The sequence below is a fragment of the Ornithorhynchus anatinus genome, chromosome 9 (genome assembly GCF_004115215.2).
Source record: "Ornithorhynchus anatinus isolate Pmale09 chromosome 9, mOrnAna1.pri.v4, whole genome shotgun sequence".
Lineage (NCBI taxonomy): Eukaryota > Metazoa > Chordata > Mammalia > Monotremata > Ornithorhynchidae > Ornithorhynchus > Ornithorhynchus anatinus.
Genome location: NC_041736.1, coordinates 17,756,030 through 17,773,416, shown reverse-complemented (window position 1 = coordinate 17,773,416; position 17,387 = coordinate 17,756,030). Strand labels below are relative to the sequence as shown.

Here is a 17,387-nt window from a genome sequence, read left to right as displayed (position 1 = left end):
GGTCTCACCATTCTTGTAGTGTTAGCCGCACTGTATGATTCATAAAGATGATTGTATTCGTGGATCACAACTAGTCTGGCAATGTGCTTCAACTTTTTGGTGCCCACAACTGGGAATTTTCTGGATTACATTTGCTTTTTTATGTAATGCATTTTTACAGTTGCATAAATGGTTTGCCCTGCTAAAATACAGAAGCTGGAGTGCCTCTGGTCTTCTAATTTACCTCAGCTATTTTAATCTACGAATGAGAATCACAGACGGTGCCTATATTTCTACTATTGTTGAGCCAATATTGTTTTTCCCGTTTCAGACCACTGCCTCCCAGCTTTCTGACAGAATGAAGGTTTTTCCCATCTCAAAGGGCCCAGAGATGAACCCAATGACCAGTCTTTTCTATTACAAACACGTTGGTGTCTGCTCAGCATTGATAAAGCTGCTTTCTCAGATATTTGTAATTCACCCTCGTACTCCTGTGGCAAATACGCTGCTACCTTCGTTATTGTGAACATAAGTGATTTCCCTTTTCTTTTCTTCTTTGTTCCAACTCGTCTCTTGTTCCTATTAATTGTATTCATTGGGTGCTTACTGTGTGCAGGGCACTTGGGAGAATATAATACAAAAGGGTAGGTAGACATGTTAGCTGACCACAAGGAGTTTACAAACTGGACTAATGATCTCTTTCCATTTTCATAAATAAAGGGACTTATCTATGAACTCTAAAGACTCATGGGTTAAATTCCACTATCAGGTTAGGCTTTGGGAAAAGTCCCTTTTTGTGTCCTCGAAGGATCTAAGGGAATTATAGTCTGATAGGTTAGAATGATCTTATTCCCACACTTCCATGAAGTCACAAATGGCTTTGCACAAATTCTACCATTTCTGTGAGCCTCATTTCTGCTATTTAGAAATTAGTAGTAGCCACCACACCCATGCTTACATTGGCTGTAAAATGTTTCCTTGAAAATGCTTTGTCATCTAGGAAAATCTCTAATAGAATACTGAGACTCCAAATTATGACATTCCTTTAAAGATCTTAGAGCGTTGAATGTGTTTCTGCATGCTGAATGCTGTCAGTCTGTCCAAGTTAGTCACCTGCATTTGTGTTTTATGAGTTGTTATATCCAGATGGCAAATTCCTACAGGGCAAGAGTGATGTCTTTAAATCAAATTTTGTGCAGCATCTAGTATAAAGGCACTAAGTACATGTTCACTGATGACGACGACGATGATGACGGTTATCCTGAAGCCTATTCTATCTTCCTGCCATCAAACAGTGTGAATGCCTACTTTCACCAAAGTGGAAAGATTTAGGTTTTGGAATCCAAAGAAATGGGCTCCGCATTCCCAGTTAAAGCCGTAATTCCATTAAGCAAGCCCATTTGCTCCAACTATGGTTTTCCAACCCTGTTCTAAAAGCAACCAGTTAATAACAAATCAAATGAGCTCCATTTAGCAATCAGGCTACTATCCTTCACCCAATATTTAAATACAATTGGTTTTACATAGAGCAAAAGAACCTGAAAGATGGCCCTTTGCTGCCTTGATTTATTAGGAGGTTTGAATATCGATATTAATCCTGATCCCCTGCCAGCTGGCACATGAGACAGTCTTCAAATTCTGTACGTCTCACAGGTCTCATCAGTTCTCTCATTCCTATATTCGGGGATGAGTTGCAGTAGGCTGCACCTGCCTTGAGCTTGAAGAGAAATTTAAGACAGAAGGAATTGAGAGAGGCGGCATGGAAGTGATGAAAGCTTTTTGGTGGATCAGGTGAAGGTGAAAATATTTTCCAGAACAATTGAAGGTATCTAAACAGTCCCTTCATGACCACTGCAGAGTGGATGCAGTTACTGAATGTAGTTCTCCCCAACCCTTTCTCCACTGATTTCCCTTTTGAGTCCTCCCATTTGGTGTCAGTCTGTGTGCTAAAGTCTTCCTGATTCTTTAGATTATTTAGCAGATCAGGGAATCTATATATATATACATACAATATATATAATATGTGTATACACACACACACACACACACACATTTGCAGGCAATCTGAGGGTTTAATCAAAACTGAACCAAAATGATTGCCACTATGTTATTGGGAATCAATCATCACTGACTTACTGAACAGGGGGTACACACTGTCCTCCAAATAGTTTCTCTGACCATCAGGCATAACATTTGTCCTTAACTGAGATTGATACAATTGACCCTCATCTAAACATCTGCCAAACAACTAAAAGACAGTACAGAGTAGATCCTATGAAGTTGACATTACAGTTTATCTCTTTAGGAGCTTGAATGTCTTATTACAAATGGATCTCCTATGCTCTAAGTATAGTCCTGGATACAAAAGCTATTTGTAGAAATATCATTTTGGAAAACAATGAAAATTTGGAGAGCATTTTGTGAATGTAAAGCAGCATCTGTAATTCTTGACATTTACACAGCATTGTTCATTCATAATATTATAGAAATTAAACACATTTTCTGATTACATAAGGTTTTTTTCCCCATTTTATATAGGATGGAAGTGAGGTCATAAGGGTGACACTACTCATTCAGTCATCCGGTGAGCAGTGCAGGTCATTGGTCTCCATACACCCAATTGTAGTCTTCTACACCAGTATTTATTAATCACTTACCGTACACGGAGAACTGTACTAAGCATTTGGAAACTTACAATAAAAATAGTAGATGAGGTCCCTGCCTTCAAGAAGCTTACAATTTAATGGGAATACACTACCAATGTCACTTGCATTACCTTGCTGTTGTTCTAGAAACTAAGGCAGAAAAACAATGAGACTTTACCATCACTTACCTCCCAGGTAAGTGTAAGGCGGCTCACAGCAACATTACTTAATCCCATGACAATGGCAAAAAATGAATTCAGATTTTTGTATTCCTTACAGCTGAAACACAAGAGATTTAAGAATTAATGAAACACAACTTTTTGGCTGTCCAGTAGCAGCTGTTTATGCTTGCTGGCACTCCTTACCTGACAGAAGGATGCGATTTACTGGATAAGTGCTAGGTGAATAACTGTATTCAGCTACCTGACTTCTCTTTGAGTTTCAGAAGGACAAGGCATATTATATGTGTGCTGTGTTCATATGGATGAACCTAAGGATCACGTTTTTATGCCCTATTTAAGGTATCCTTATATGGGGCTTTTTATTTTGGATGAAAAATTCCTTGATAAATATAACCAGGAAACCTGGCTTCAAAATTCTATACCCTCTAAATGAGAACTATCGCACGTTTAACATTAGAGAGCCTAAATCTGACAGAAGGAATTACTGGAATTAGCCTATATGCATGATACATTTATTTTACACTGTGTTTTAGGGACAACAAATAGTTGTCAGAGCTTACAAGAAAGAAATATGAATTATGGTGCTTTTCTTAGGGCAAGTGACCAAGCAGAAAAAAACCTAGCTCACATTTTTTCTGTTCTTTTTAATTTGAATGACAATGAATTTGAGAAAAATGCTAAAAGAGATTATCAAAATCCTTACCCATCTGCTACAATTCAGCTCCACTGCCTGGTGTTTGCAGTTCAGACCTTCTAAACATCAGTTTATTGAAAGGGAAAGTCTAACTGTCCTTCCAAAAATCAATTCAGTTATCTAGGCTGACTAAATCTCAATTAAGCCTAAAATGGATTAACTTAAAAAAGGCTAAATTAATTCTTCAATGTGTTCCAGTTATTTAAGTCCATCATAAATAATTTTTGGATCATGTATGTTCAAATGGGAAAATCAACTTCAAAAACCAAAAAAAGGGCCTACTTAAATCTCAAGGAGTTAGGAATACATGGGCTATTTTTGCAGTGCATGAACTATCTTAGCTTCATGACCTAGAAGGGGTCATTCACAGAATGGAGTGTATTGGACTGCAAGAGTGAAGAGCATATAAATATGTGCATGTGTTTCTTTCTATTGTGTCTGTTTACCTTATGTGTCTGATGCTGGTGTTGTTTTGCACTTCTTGTCATTGGGAAGTTCATTAAGGTCAGAGATTCTATCTATGAATTGTAAAGCATCCAGGGCAACACTTTATTCTCCTTCAATAAAAAAAGTGGCTTAGTGTCTGAGGATGCTTACATGTTAAATCAAGAGGTGACGAATAAGAGAAAAATCAGTTACTCTGGAATGGTTTTGCTATGTTTTCCTATTACTATTACTAGAGAGATGCTTAGCTATTAAGACAGGTTTTCAGACCAATCTTATTACTGTAATCATTATTATTATTATATGTGCTAAAGTGCCTACTACATGTCAAGTTAATACAAGCAAATCGGGCTGGCCACAGTCCCTATCCCACATGGAGCTCGCAATATAATAATAATAGTATTTATTAAGCACCTACTATGTGCCTAGCAGATCAGACAAAGGCCCCATTCACTCAAGGCTCAGTCTAAGAGGGAGAGAGAAGAGGTATTTTATCCCCATATTACAGATGAGAAAATTGAGGTGCAGAGAGGTTAGATGACTTGCCCAAAGGTTACACAGAAGGCAGGTGGCTAGAAGCAGAATGGCCTAAGGGAGAAAGCACGGGTCTGGGAGCCAGAGGACCTGGGTTCTAATCCTGGCTCTGCCACTTGCCTGTTGGGTGAATTTGGGCAAGTCACTTAACTCCTCTGTGCCTCAGTTTCCTCAACTGCCAAATGGGGATTAAATACTTGACTGTGAGCCCCATGTGGGACAAGGACTGTATCTGGCCTGATTAATTTGTATCTACCCCCTGCGTTTAGAATGGGGCTTGACATGTTAAGTGCTTAACAAATACCATTAAAAATGGTGTGTGGGGTGGGAGTCGGGATACCTGAGACAGGACTAGAGCTCAGATCTACTGACTCTCAGTCTCATGCTCTTTCCACTAGGCCATGCAATCTTCTTCCTTAGAGAAACATTAGGATGAATGAGTTTGAATTCTTGGTAGGCTGGTTCGACTAAGCCCTTCAATGTTTTTTGATTGTGGGTGCATTCTTTTGTGGAGGGAAAGCCCCATCACTCATTTACTTAACACTTGAGGGGGAAAGATGAATGTTTGGGCCTCACACATCTTGCTCAGGCTTTATGCCAACCCCATTCTCTGAAGTCCCAAACCACATACATTAAGCAGTGGTTGCATCTTCATCTGCAAAAAGAGTTTCAAGGCTCACAGACATGTGGCAAGAGTACTGCAGCGACGAATGAATCAGAAATGTTGTGTTCAATTTCCCTTGAGATAAACGTGGATTTGAAAACAATGAGAAACTAGTGTTTGGGGTTTTCCTGAACTCCAAACTATTGAAAAATGGTGTGAAACACAGGAAAGCAAGAAAAATGGCCCATGTTTTTGTCTTTTTTTAACGGTAGAAATAAGAGTTCGAACACGAGTTTGCAAATGAGTTTGAACATTTTCAGCTTTAGGAACTAACCCCACTGAAGTAATTCTTATTTCTAACTTTTTGTGCTGCAGAGATCCCTGAATTTAGAGGAGAAAGAAGTCTCGGTGCCACGGGCTACAATTAGCCATTTATTTTTAGCGTCGTAGTGATACTAAAAACATGGAAGTAAACAGGAGGTTGTCAAGTGGATCTAAATAGCAGGAGAAGATTAAGCCTGTGTCGGGGGAAATTTAACTGGCTCCTGTGGTAAATAAATTGTTTCCCACGAAGTGCTATTAAATGGTTATTTTTAATATTACTTTTTATAAAAAAAATGTTCTGGAAGATCATTTCCACATACTGGTTTGCTCGCATTTATGCACTTGGCCAGAACTTTGCATTTTTTTGGTGTTGGATACGCATGTACCACTGCCCTCTATTGGACAGAATACAACATGTCAGTTTAACTGGTTTTTTCATTTCCCTTACTGTTTAATTTAGTGGGCAAAATTTTATGTGATTCAGTAGTAGAAGGTCACAGATTCGATTCTCTGTTAGGTTAGCAAAGATTCTGGGTAAACAAATAATGATTTGTCTATGTACATATACAAAGCAGCGTGGCTCAGTGGAAAGAGCCCGGGCTTGGGCTTGGGAGTCAGAGGTCATGGGTTCGAATCCCGCTCTGCCACTTGTCAGCTGTGTGACTGTGGGCAAGTCACTTCACTGGGCCTCAGTTAACTCATCTGTAAAATGGGGATTAACTGTGAGCCGCACGTGAGACAACCTGATTGCCCTGAGTCTACCCCAGCACTTAGAACAGTGCTCTGCGCATAGTAAGTGCTTAACAAATACCACCATTATTAGTATTACCTACAGATTCTAGAAGGAAATTTCTCTTTGAAAAGATGTTTCCAAGACCTAAAAGGCTAACTATGCTTTCGTCCTTAAAAAAGAAAAAAAATAACAATAAAAACAACAAAAATAACAAATTACAGCAAACAGAAACTCGGCACAGATCTCCAACTTTTTCTCTTCATAAACCAAATATACTCACTGGGCTGCTATCTTAGTGAATTTCTTTAAGAGCTGAACACGCTTGCTGAGTTGGGAACAAAGGCAAATCTCAGTGACGACCCAGAACTGAATTTCATTAAATCTTCTCAGGAACAAGTCCAGGTTTGCTGTGGTCTTTTTAAAATTGTGCCTTCCAAATGTGTTATAGATCAACTCCAGCTGAAAAAGAAGAAAGAGTTTGGGGTTTTTTTGGGGTTTCAGAAATAGGAAAAACATCAATTGGGTTTTCCTTTTCCTCAAGTCCTGGTCTTACTCCGCAGGGAGTGCAGAGGGAGGTGGATAGATGGGTGGATGGGGGTGTGTGGTTGTGTGTGTGTGTGTGTGTGTACATGTACACAATTGACAACAGTGTGACCTGCACTGCAAGTCCAGGAGACAATCACCTAGGCACAGTAAACACATAAATGTAGACTATTAATGGCTTAATATCTCAGAAAGACAGCACTGTAATTAATAATAATGTTGGTATTTGTTAAGCGCTTTCTATGTGCAGAGCACTGTTCTAAGCGCTGGGGGAGACATTGGGGAATCAGGTTGTCCCACGTGGGGCTCACAGTCTTAATCCCCATTTTACAGATAAGGTAACTGAGGCACAGAGAAGTTAAGTGACTTGCCCACAGTCACAAAGCTGACAAGTGGCAGAGCCGGAATTCGAACCCATGACCTCTGACTCCAAAGCCCATGCTCTTTCCACTGAGCCATGCTGCTGGGCAGTGCAGGTGTGAGCTAGACTTTCATCAATCATTGGAATTTATTGAGTGCTTAATGTGTACAGACCACTATACTAAGCGTTTGGGAGAGTACAGTACAGCAAGGTCAGTAGACAAGTTCCCTGTCCACAAGGAGCTTTCAGGTCTATCTTTTTATATTGTTTTAGCACCTTAGACTGTGAGCCCCTTGTGGGTCAGGGACTGTGTCCAATCTGATTACCTTGTGTGTAACCCAGTGCTTATTAAAGTGCCTGCCACATAAGCAGCACTTGATAAAAATCATAATTATAAAAACTATAAAATTATAAAGACTTTTACATCCTCAATATTGACAGTTCAGAATTTAGTTTCTATAATGTTCCACAAATTAAAACTCTGAGCTGTACAACACTGGCATTTGAAAACCAGAATAACTAACGGAAATACGAATATGCTATATTGAACCACTTACCTCATGCACACAGTTGAAGAGCTCCCAATCGTAAATTGTCATCTGGTATGCTAAGTCTTTGGAGCTCATCAGTTCAAAAGTTCCTATGGTTCCAGTGGTTGGGCCTTCTTGTTCTGGCAAGGGAGTCTGATACAAAAATATACCAGAGGCTTAATAAAGATAGATAGATAGATGCTTAAGGCTTAACCTGGCCCTCCCCTTGCCCACCCCCCAGTTGCAAATGTAAGTAGATTCTAACATTGCTTTCAGTGGGACTCCTGGGTTTTAGGTTCCACATGTGGGAATAAGACTCCCTTTTGCTCTCCACACTCCCTTTCATTAACATAATCATCTTCACCACCTCCACCATTATCAGGTCCACCTGCAGACCAATTTGGGCCTCAAAAATTAGCCCAGTCCTGAAGGACCAGTCTGCTTTCCTCTAGGCAGATCTGGCAAGTGGAGACATGGCCTTAGGAGGGGCATTGGACATAATCCTCCCCTTGCAGACTGTGGGAAGGTTGGGGAAGCCAGGAGGGAGAGGGGGGTGGTGATATGAACAGGGATGATTACCTAAGGATCTAAGGGACAATAATTGCCCAGCCGTGGCAGCTTAATGTAGCTGCCAACTGAGGAGCTGCTCCTCAACCACATTTCATGTGGGGGTCTGAAAATCCTGCTGGGGATTCTGTTAGCTGGCAGGGTTGTTGCAACAGTGCAGCTGCTGTTCTGCCCCTTCACACTGTCCTTTGGCCTCTGAATACACCGCTATCGGATGCCTGGTCCTATTTTAGGCACTATGGAGATGACTGGCACAAACTGTCCTTTTCCTCGAGGAGTTGACAGCTTAAAGGTAGAAGACATTAAAAGTGTTCAGGACTAAAATAGGCATAAATACAGGCCTGAATACAGATTCCTATATGTACTTACACTTTTAGAGACATGCACATAATACACAGGTACACTATCATATATGGGAAGGAAGGAAAGAACAAAAGGATGGAGGAAAGGAAGGGAAGGAAGGGAAAGAAGGGAATAATAAATAATAATGATGGCATTTGTTGAGAGCTTACTATGGGCCAAGCACTGTTCTAAGTGTTGGGGTAGATACAATTTAATCAGATTGTCCCACATGGAGCTCACAGTCTTAATCCCCATTTTACAGATGAGGCAACTGAGGCCCAGAGAAGTGAAGTGACTTGACCCAAGTCACACAGCTGATAAGTGGTGCAGCCGGATTAGAACCCATGAACCTCTGACTCCCAAACCCATGCTCTTTCCACTAAGCCTCGGTGGGGAAGGAAGGGAAGGAAGAGAAGGAAGGAAGGGATAAGACAGAATTTGGAGGAGGGCAATTGGGCTCTGGGGGATAGCAAAAAAATTTAGGTAAACCTTATGATTGGCCAGCATATATTCAATGTTGAAAGGTTCCATCAGGCATTACCTAGATAGTGGGGTTGCTTTTGGTGATCAGAAAGCTGGGAAGGGATGGCTGAAGGAAGTAACAGGGTATTTTAGTCTTAATCCATGCCAGGTAGGTGGTCCACCTGGTAATTTCCTGGAGACATTGTGAGTTGCCTATCTGAAGAGGAAGTTAGCAGGCATGATTGAAGCTGTAGGTCTGAGAATCACCCTTCTGTCCTGTCCTACCACTAGATGACATTCTAACAAATGACCAGTGCTTTAGTTGAGCTGGAAACCCGCAGTGATCTTCCCATATGTTTTGAGGTGCACTGGATGGTTAATTATCCCGAGTGGTTTTTCTAAAACATGAATGTAGAAAGAAGAGCTACATTATCTTCCTTTGTGCAGCAGGAATCAATGTGAGCACGATTGAACTAGTGATTATTGAAAAATAAACGAGTCTTAGGTGATATAAAAATGAAACTTGGTGAGATTTCACAATAAGATTTACTCTGTGCAACCAGTAGTGGAATGGCAATTGCTGTAATTCAGACCCTTGACATCTCCAAGATATGGCACAAAATCAATTAAAACATTGAAAATGATTGAAGAGAAATCCCAGTTTTACCTGTTTCAAATATAACAACTATTATTAAAAACTGTGGATGGCATACCATAAGGCAAAGTTACTCTGTTCCACACTTCTCTTCAAAAACCATCAAAATATTTCAGTTTCTTAGAAAGTCCTAAGAAGAACTTTTCTCACCAAATTTATGCATAGTGAAGGAGGATCTAGCTGCTCCTTGGAGAGTACATATTTCCCGTTAACATTAACGTGATTAAACCATGAGTTTGCAAGAAGAATATACCCCTTTCAACCATCCAAGCTTTGAAATAGGGAATATCCCACCATTTTGGAAGCAATAACAGCAGTACATTCTAAGTCATAAAGATCATGAATAAACTGTAGCTTAAACCATTCTCTGTAAGTCTTTTCCCCCAGCGATTAGAACAGTGCTTGGCACATAGTAAGCGCTTAACAAACACCAACACCATCACTAACAGGGGTTTGGAGTCAGTCCATTCCTTGTGTAAGCAGTAAGCTATTTGACACTTTGGGGCAAGAATCATTATCACCTAAAATTCCTATCTACTTGTGCATTGTAAATCTATCATAATGCTAGTTCAACTGTGTTTCTTTTGCAGTTTCAATTTCCAGGAGAGGGCAGCAAAATTCATTTATTACTTTCTCCTTTAAATTCTCTTTTATTAATAGAATTTATTCAGCAAATATGTTCAGGTGCATGAATTGTGCCTACTAACTCTACTGTATTCTACCAATCCCTTAGTGCAATGCTCCTCAAAGAGCAAGCAGCGTAGGACGCAACTTGGCGTAATAGATAAAGCATGGGCCTGGGAGCCAGAGGACCTGGGTTCTACACCTGGCTCTGACACTTCCCTGCTGGATGACCTTGGGTAAGTCACTTAACATCTCTCTGCCTCAGCTTCCTCAACTGCAAAATAGAGATTCAATACCTGTTTCTCCTTTCTACTTAGGCTGTGAGTCCCACGTGGGATGGGGACAGTGACTGATCTGATTAACTTGTAGTTACTCCAGAGCTTAATACAGTGCTTAGCACAGAGTAAGCCCCTAACAAATACCTTAAAAAAGTAAGTGCTCAATTAATAAACAAATGATTGACTTAAAAATGTCAGGACAGGCCAAGGCATCGCAGCTATGATTGCTAACAAATGGTCCTGGGGAAGGCACTCTCAAAAACAGATAGGGAAGTAGCTTCTCTTGGAGTGGAAACCAATATACTTACTAAAAATTCCCACACCACTGTAAGTCACTTGGTTTCTAATGCATAAAATGGCTTCTAAAATTCAGATTCAAGCTGAAGAAACAGTGGCATCCTCAAACCGCGCCCCCCACAAATTTTTTCAGAGAAGAGGCAGTTCTGTGAAGTTTACAGATCCATTTTCTTTCTTTTTCTGTGAAGTGTTTGTTAAGCACTTACTATGGACCAGGCACTGTACTAAGCATTGGGATAGATAAAAGCTAATCAGTTTTGACACAATCCATGTCCCACATGGGGCTCACAGTTTTAACCCCATTTTTAAGATGAGGCAACTAAGGCATAGAGAAGTGAAGTAACTTGCCCAAGGTCACAAAACAGGCAAGTGGCAGAGTCAGGATTAGAACCCATGTCCTTCTAAATCCCAAATCCGTGGTCTTTCCACTAGGCTACATTGCTTCTTGGTTGTCTTTTCCTGCTTTAAGACCTTCCCCTGAGCATCCCCATACTCCCCAAAGGGTCAATCCCTAAAGGAGGGTCAGATAACCATAGAAAGAAGAATCAATTTTGAATTTGAAAGGCAAGTGCTAGGAACAGACCCTGATCCCTTTGTGGCTTTTGTTCCCAAGTTCTTTGTTAGCTAAGCCATAATTTTTTCCAGGTTCAGCTGCTGAACTCAGAGCAAGAAACAACCTGTTAGAGCACAGCAGAAACAGCAAAAAATAGTATGTGCTGGTCATCTCTCCGTAGAAACCCAAAGGCTGAATGGTTCTATTTAGATAAATGTTATTATTCTGCTATTCACTTTGTGACAGGTAAACACCACGGGACTGGATCAAATCACCCTCATGAGTAGAAGTTGCTTCATATTGAGGCACTGAGCCTAGATGCTTTAAAATTCCTCACATCAGCCTTAGAAAGAGTCTTGTGCACACTGCTAAAGACATGAAAGACTTTATCCCATATGAAGAGAAAAAATGCTCATTTCAATCATCTGTTGCCAGTACACTTGCTGGGGAGAGAGTGTAAAACATTCGGTGGCCTAATAAATTTTGGTTATTTGCTAGGCTGCTTCATTAGTTAAGTATCTTGTAAATGCTCCCAGATACCCAAGATATTTCAGTTAAATTATCAACCAAAATCTCCGCTGAATTTTACTGGTTTCCGTTTTTTGTTTTTTTTGTTTTGAAAGGAGAAGGTTCCATGCATATTGAATGCTAAACAGCCTGTTGGGGCTCATTAAATACTTATTGATGATGATAATCACAACCTCAATTTACAGAATGTATTTACAAAGCTACTTAATTTGGGGGCATTTTCTGGGCAGACCTTTCTTAGATCTTCCCAGACTCCGTATTAAGTGTTCAAAAAGACTACAACTCCTCCCTTTAGGAAAAAAAAATTCTAAATATGGCAAATCTTGACTCAGTCTTACAGCTCTATCAATCTGTGTGCAATGTCCACCAAACAGGTCTGAGGACACAGAGCCCACTGTGAGGACCATAAGGGGTCAAAAGAGAGTGGGGGTTTTAGAAAGGGAGCAAGCAAGCTGGGATGAGAGGGCTGAACACTCTGCAAAGAGTTCACTGGGTAGAAACAGTCGATTTGGGGTCTTTTCAGCCCATTCGGGGAGATCTTACATCTTGTCGGGGACTAGAGCTGAGTGAGCTGTGATCCAGCCACCCACAGCCCTGGGGGAAGCAATGCCACATCAGGATATCTGCAGGGGAACCCTACCCCGTGCCCTAAAGAGTTGGCACCTTTGTCTGAGAGATGGATTTTTTTATGACTTGGGAAATAATAATAGTAAAATTAACAAAGTTTTTTTTAGATAATTGCCAAAGTGGACTATAGCTTGGGAGTATCTGAATGTCTACCTGATATTTAAAATAAGTCTGTCTGTCTAATTTGAGAGGATGATGAAGGGCATGATGACAATGAGGAGGAAGAGGAAGAGAAGAAAATCTGTACATACCAGTGAATCAAACTGTTCTCGTGGGCACGCAAACAGGCGTCCATTAACAGTAAGAGTTGTAAATACTGAAACATCGTTAGGTTTGAGCACCACCTTTTCTGTGAAAATAAAAGCAAAAGGAATTTGTGGCCATGTCCTAATCATGCCAACAAAATTACCAGCTCTGCAAATTACCTGAATATGCACAGCAACAGAATAAAATACAGCATAAAAAGGATACATTGCTTAAAAAAGATGCCATTCAAGCAAGCATAAAAAGATCAAGAAACCGTCAAAAATAACCTCAAAGACGGGGTGGAAATATCAAAGGTTCAATTCACCCAATTGTGTGCGGCAATAATAATCAGATACATAAAGTATCCCTGGCATTTAAATATCAAGTTGTGTTTTCAGTTAGTAACAATGCATGCGATTTATTCCCAAGGGGAAAAGCTTTCAAAAGCGTAAGAGGTGCCTGGGATACCAAGGAACTTTAGAAGCCATACTTTTACAATATAAGTGCAATTGGACTGCAAACAGATGGATTGTTTCCTTTCGATTACATGCTTTTAAAGAACACAGAGAAAAAGCCTGGGGGCCCAGCCTGCATTTACCAAGCCTAAATAGTTGGAAACATTTGACAAGCCAAGAACATGTTGGAGATCGCCTACCCAGAAAGCAACCTGGTTTTAGAGAGCCAAGAGCATAGGGGAGTGAGCCTGGAGGATGGGAAGGCCCTGACACGGTTGGGTTGTGGACTGAGTCTCTGGTGGCCAACAAGGGATACTTTGTGGCAGGAGATATGTACACATCTGTAATTTATTTATATTAATGTCTGCCTCCTCTCCCTCTAGACAACAAGCTTGTTGTAGGCAGGGAATGTGTCTGTTTATTGTTGTACCGTACTCTCCCAGGCATTTAATACAGTGCTCTGCACACAGTGAGCACTCAATAAATACGACTGACTGACTGAGAATCTATTACCCTCTGAAAAGAGAAAATCCAGGGAATATCATGGACCAGTGCTTGCCAAACAGGGTTCGGATTCCCAAACAGGTCAAGGGAAAGACAAACGCTGCCAGCTCTGAACCCTCACCGGAGGATTAGGCCGCCTCTGCCAGCAGGAAAGGTCCGGACATTTCAGGCTGTTGGGTTGGATCTTCCAGGAGCAGGGCTCTTGGATGGGTGATGCTGGTGTTGCATTGCTCAGGAAGGGGCTAGGGGCAGGAATGAAGTGTGGCTGCTTCCCTCATCTGGTCCTCTGGAGAAGCGCAAAACATGCAGCTGACCCCCACAGACCACCTAGGGATACCTGAATAACTCCTTGGTACTCCAGTCCACCTTGTGGTGGCTGCGAACTGTGGGCCCCGCAAATGAGATGAGCTAACCCCTTCTCTTTACTGGACTTTTTCTCAGTATTTCCTCTTACCCTGCCTTTTAGAACTGTTGATGATGACGGGTGTCAAATTGTGAGGTGAGATGGAGGACTGTTGAGAGTAAACGAGCTATAGCTCCCTTAAGGTCAGAGGAAGCAATGTGGCCTAGTGGATTGAGCACGGGCCAGGGGGTCAGAGGAACTGGGGTCTAATCCTGGATCCACCACTTGCTGTTGGGTGATCCTGGGCAAGTCACTGAACTTCTCTGGGCCTCAGTTACCTCATCTGTAAAATGAGGATTAAGACTGTCACCCCAATCTGGAATATGGACTATGTCCACCCTGACTATCTTGCTGTATCTATCCCAACAGTTAGTACTGTGTTTGGCACATAGTAAGAGCTGGAACACCATATAATAAAAAAGGAAAAGGGAATGAAGAAGTTATGGAATTGCTGCTTACAGAGACATAGACAAAACACTCTGTCACACAATGTCAGATCAGCACCTCTGCTCCCCTGGGGAGCCATGATCATCACTAACCCCAGCTCTTTCTCTCTTGGTAACTAGTTTAATGGCCAACAGATGGCCTCCCAAATTGGCTCATCAGTCTACATGACCACAGAAAGAGTTTCTTAAACCTTAACAGCTGGGAGGAGGGGTTGTTCACTTTGTAATCAAACAATTTAAGATGTGGTTCCAATACTCTACCTCCTCCAGAACTCATCTTGACAATTATGAGTCCTTCGCCAGAGCCCAGTTTGTCTGCTACAGCACCGATTACTTCCTTCACAGATGCTGACACTGGCACCCGAATAGTTGTGTAGGTGTGATCAATACAGTAAACCTTAAAGAGAACTGATAATAGGAGAGAAATATTTACTGTAAATCAGTAAACTGGAATGGCAAGAGATCATATGGCTCACAAAGTCTGCATTATTCCCAAACTCATTTACCTTGACTACTGCAGCAGCCTCCTTGCTGACCTCCCTGCCTCCCGTCCCTCCCCATCCAGTCCACATTTCACTAAGCTGCCTGGATCATTTTTCTAAAAAAAAAAAAAAGGTCCACATTTCTCCACTCCTCAAGAACCTCTAGTGGTTGCCCATCCAGCTCTTGTTCTTGTTCTTGTTCTTGTCTGTCTGTCTCCCCCGATTAGACTGTAAGCCTGTCAAACGGCAGGGACTGTCTCTATCTGTTGCCGACTTGTTCATTCCAAGCGCTTAGTACAGTGCTCTGCACATAGTAAGCACTCAATAAATACTATTGAATGAATCCAGCTCCAGGTAAAACAGAATCTCCTTTCCACTGGCTTTAAATCATTCAATCACCTTGCCCCTGCTTATCTTACCTCACTGACTTCCTACTACGATCCAGCACATTCACTACTCTCCTCTAACTCCGACTAGTCACTGTACCTCAATCTTATCTACCTCACCACTGACTCCTTGCCCATGTCCTGCTTCTGGCCTGGAACTCCCTCCCCCTTCTTATCCAACAGAGCCTTACTGAAATTACATCTCCTTCAAGAAGACTTCCCCAACTAAACCCTCATTTACCCTATTCTCTCGCCCCTCTGTGTTGCCATTGCACTTGGTTTTGTATCCTTTATCCACCCCACCTTCAGTCCGACAGCACTTATGTTCATTCATAACCATAATTTATTTTAATGGCTGTCTTCCCTTCTAGACTGTAAACTCATTGGGGGCAGGGAATGTATCTACAAACTTTATTATATTGTACTCTCCCAAGTGCTGAGTACAGTGCTCTACACACAGTAAGTGCTTGATAATTATAATTGATTGACTGAAGGTCTCAACTCGACACAGTGGAGATCTCCACATCATCTAGACCAGCTGGATGATGGGAAGGCATTTTCCAATCAGAATTCCAGAAGTGAAGATTCCATCCTGAACTGGGTGACTCTCCCCCAAGTGAAGGAATGCCTTCCCCTCCCCATGTATGCTCACTTTCATCGGACCCCCGGACTGGTTGGCGTTTCTGGGTTCTCTCTTCTCCTGTATTGAACTGTTGCAGAAGAACTTTGTGCTGCAGAAAGAAAGAACAACAGTGAAAGCCAATGAGCTGATGCTTGTGGTCCCCACAAATCTGGGCAAGAAACTGATCCACGTAATGAATGTAATAATCATTTTCAGTCTCATTTTTTGAAAACATTCAGCATAAACAAAAAAGCCCAGTTAAACTCTGTTGGAAAATAATAATTTGCCACTCACCTTCTTCTGGGGTGCCTTGGAGTCTTCTGAACTACAACAAGGATGTAAAACACATTAATATCTTTGATATAAAAGATTGTTTTAAATTTATATCATTGAACTTCATTTTCACATAGCATTGCTTTTAAGCACTGTAATTCAATTTCATAATGCTTCAGTGCATGCAGTTAGAATAAAAAAAAGAAAATTCCCATTGGAAAACCAAGGAAAACTCTGGGAAGGGACGGAGGAGGAGAAAGTGATGATTGGAAAGAGCACGGGCTTTGGAGTCAGAGATCATGGGTTCGATCAGCTGTGTGACTTTGGGCAAGTCACTTAACTTCTCGGTGCCTCAGTTACCTCATCTGTAAAATGAGGATTAAGACTGTGAGCCCCACATGGGACAACCTGATTCCCCTCTGTCTACCCCAGCGCTTAGAACAGTGCTCGGCACATAGTGAGCGCTTAACAAATACCAATATTATTATTATTATTATTATGATATGCCTATGGTCACAAGGCTGGAAGGGAAACCTAGGCCTGATCAAACTGAAGTCTACAAGTCCCTCCACCACTTTTTTCAGTGTTAAGAATTCAAATGCTGTCAAACTACAGCATGGACAATTACGTACGTCCATGTGAAGCCAACATCAATATTCAGGAGTGAGGTAATCCGCAATGGGTGACGTTTTCATCACCATTATCACTGACAGAGTTATTGAAAGGCATACTATTGGCTATTGAGGGGAGAACACAAGAGGAAGAGAATAGATTCCCAAACCTGAGGAGCTTAAAAATAATGGAACTGTTGAGTATCTTACAAGTAGGTGCCTTTGGCTGAGCCTATACTAGAAAATTTTCCCTATAAATCAAGCCCAAATAATAGTCTCTGGCTTTATTTTAATCAAATATTTAACTCCCCACAATAGCTTGAGTTACAGCGATAGCATTTTTGGCATAAATCATCCAGTATCTAAGGCCACAACAATAACAACAACAATAACTACACTGGTAGTAATAATGATTGTGGTATTTGTTAAGTGCTTACAATGTGCTGTAAGCAC

At 41.2% G+C, this 17,387-nt stretch overlaps 1 protein-coding gene across 6 annotated transcripts in view; it reads right to left on the bottom strand.

Annotated features, from left to right (window-relative positions):
- Positions 1–17,387, bottom strand: part of RAPGEF4 (Rap guanine nucleotide exchange factor 4) — a 187,350-nt gene that overhangs the window by 14,251 nt on the left and 155,712 nt on the right. For all 6 annotated transcript variants that reach the window (XM_007671238.3, XM_007671239.3, XM_029072192.2 and 3 more), the window contains 7 exons: positions 16,345–16,375; positions 16,081–16,159; positions 14,822–14,968; positions 12,758–12,855; positions 7,601–7,726; positions 6,420–6,598; positions 2,813–2,903 (listed from right to left, as the gene is read on the bottom strand). In XM_007671238.3, the coding sequence (XP_007669428.1) occupies positions 2,813–2,903; positions 6,420–6,598; positions 7,601–7,726; positions 12,758–12,855; positions 14,822–14,968; positions 16,081–16,159; positions 16,345–16,375 (751 nt within the window). The remainder of the gene's footprint in view (positions 1–2,812; positions 2,904–6,419; positions 6,599–7,600; positions 7,727–12,757; positions 12,856–14,821; positions 14,969–16,080; positions 16,160–16,344; positions 16,376–17,387) is intronic.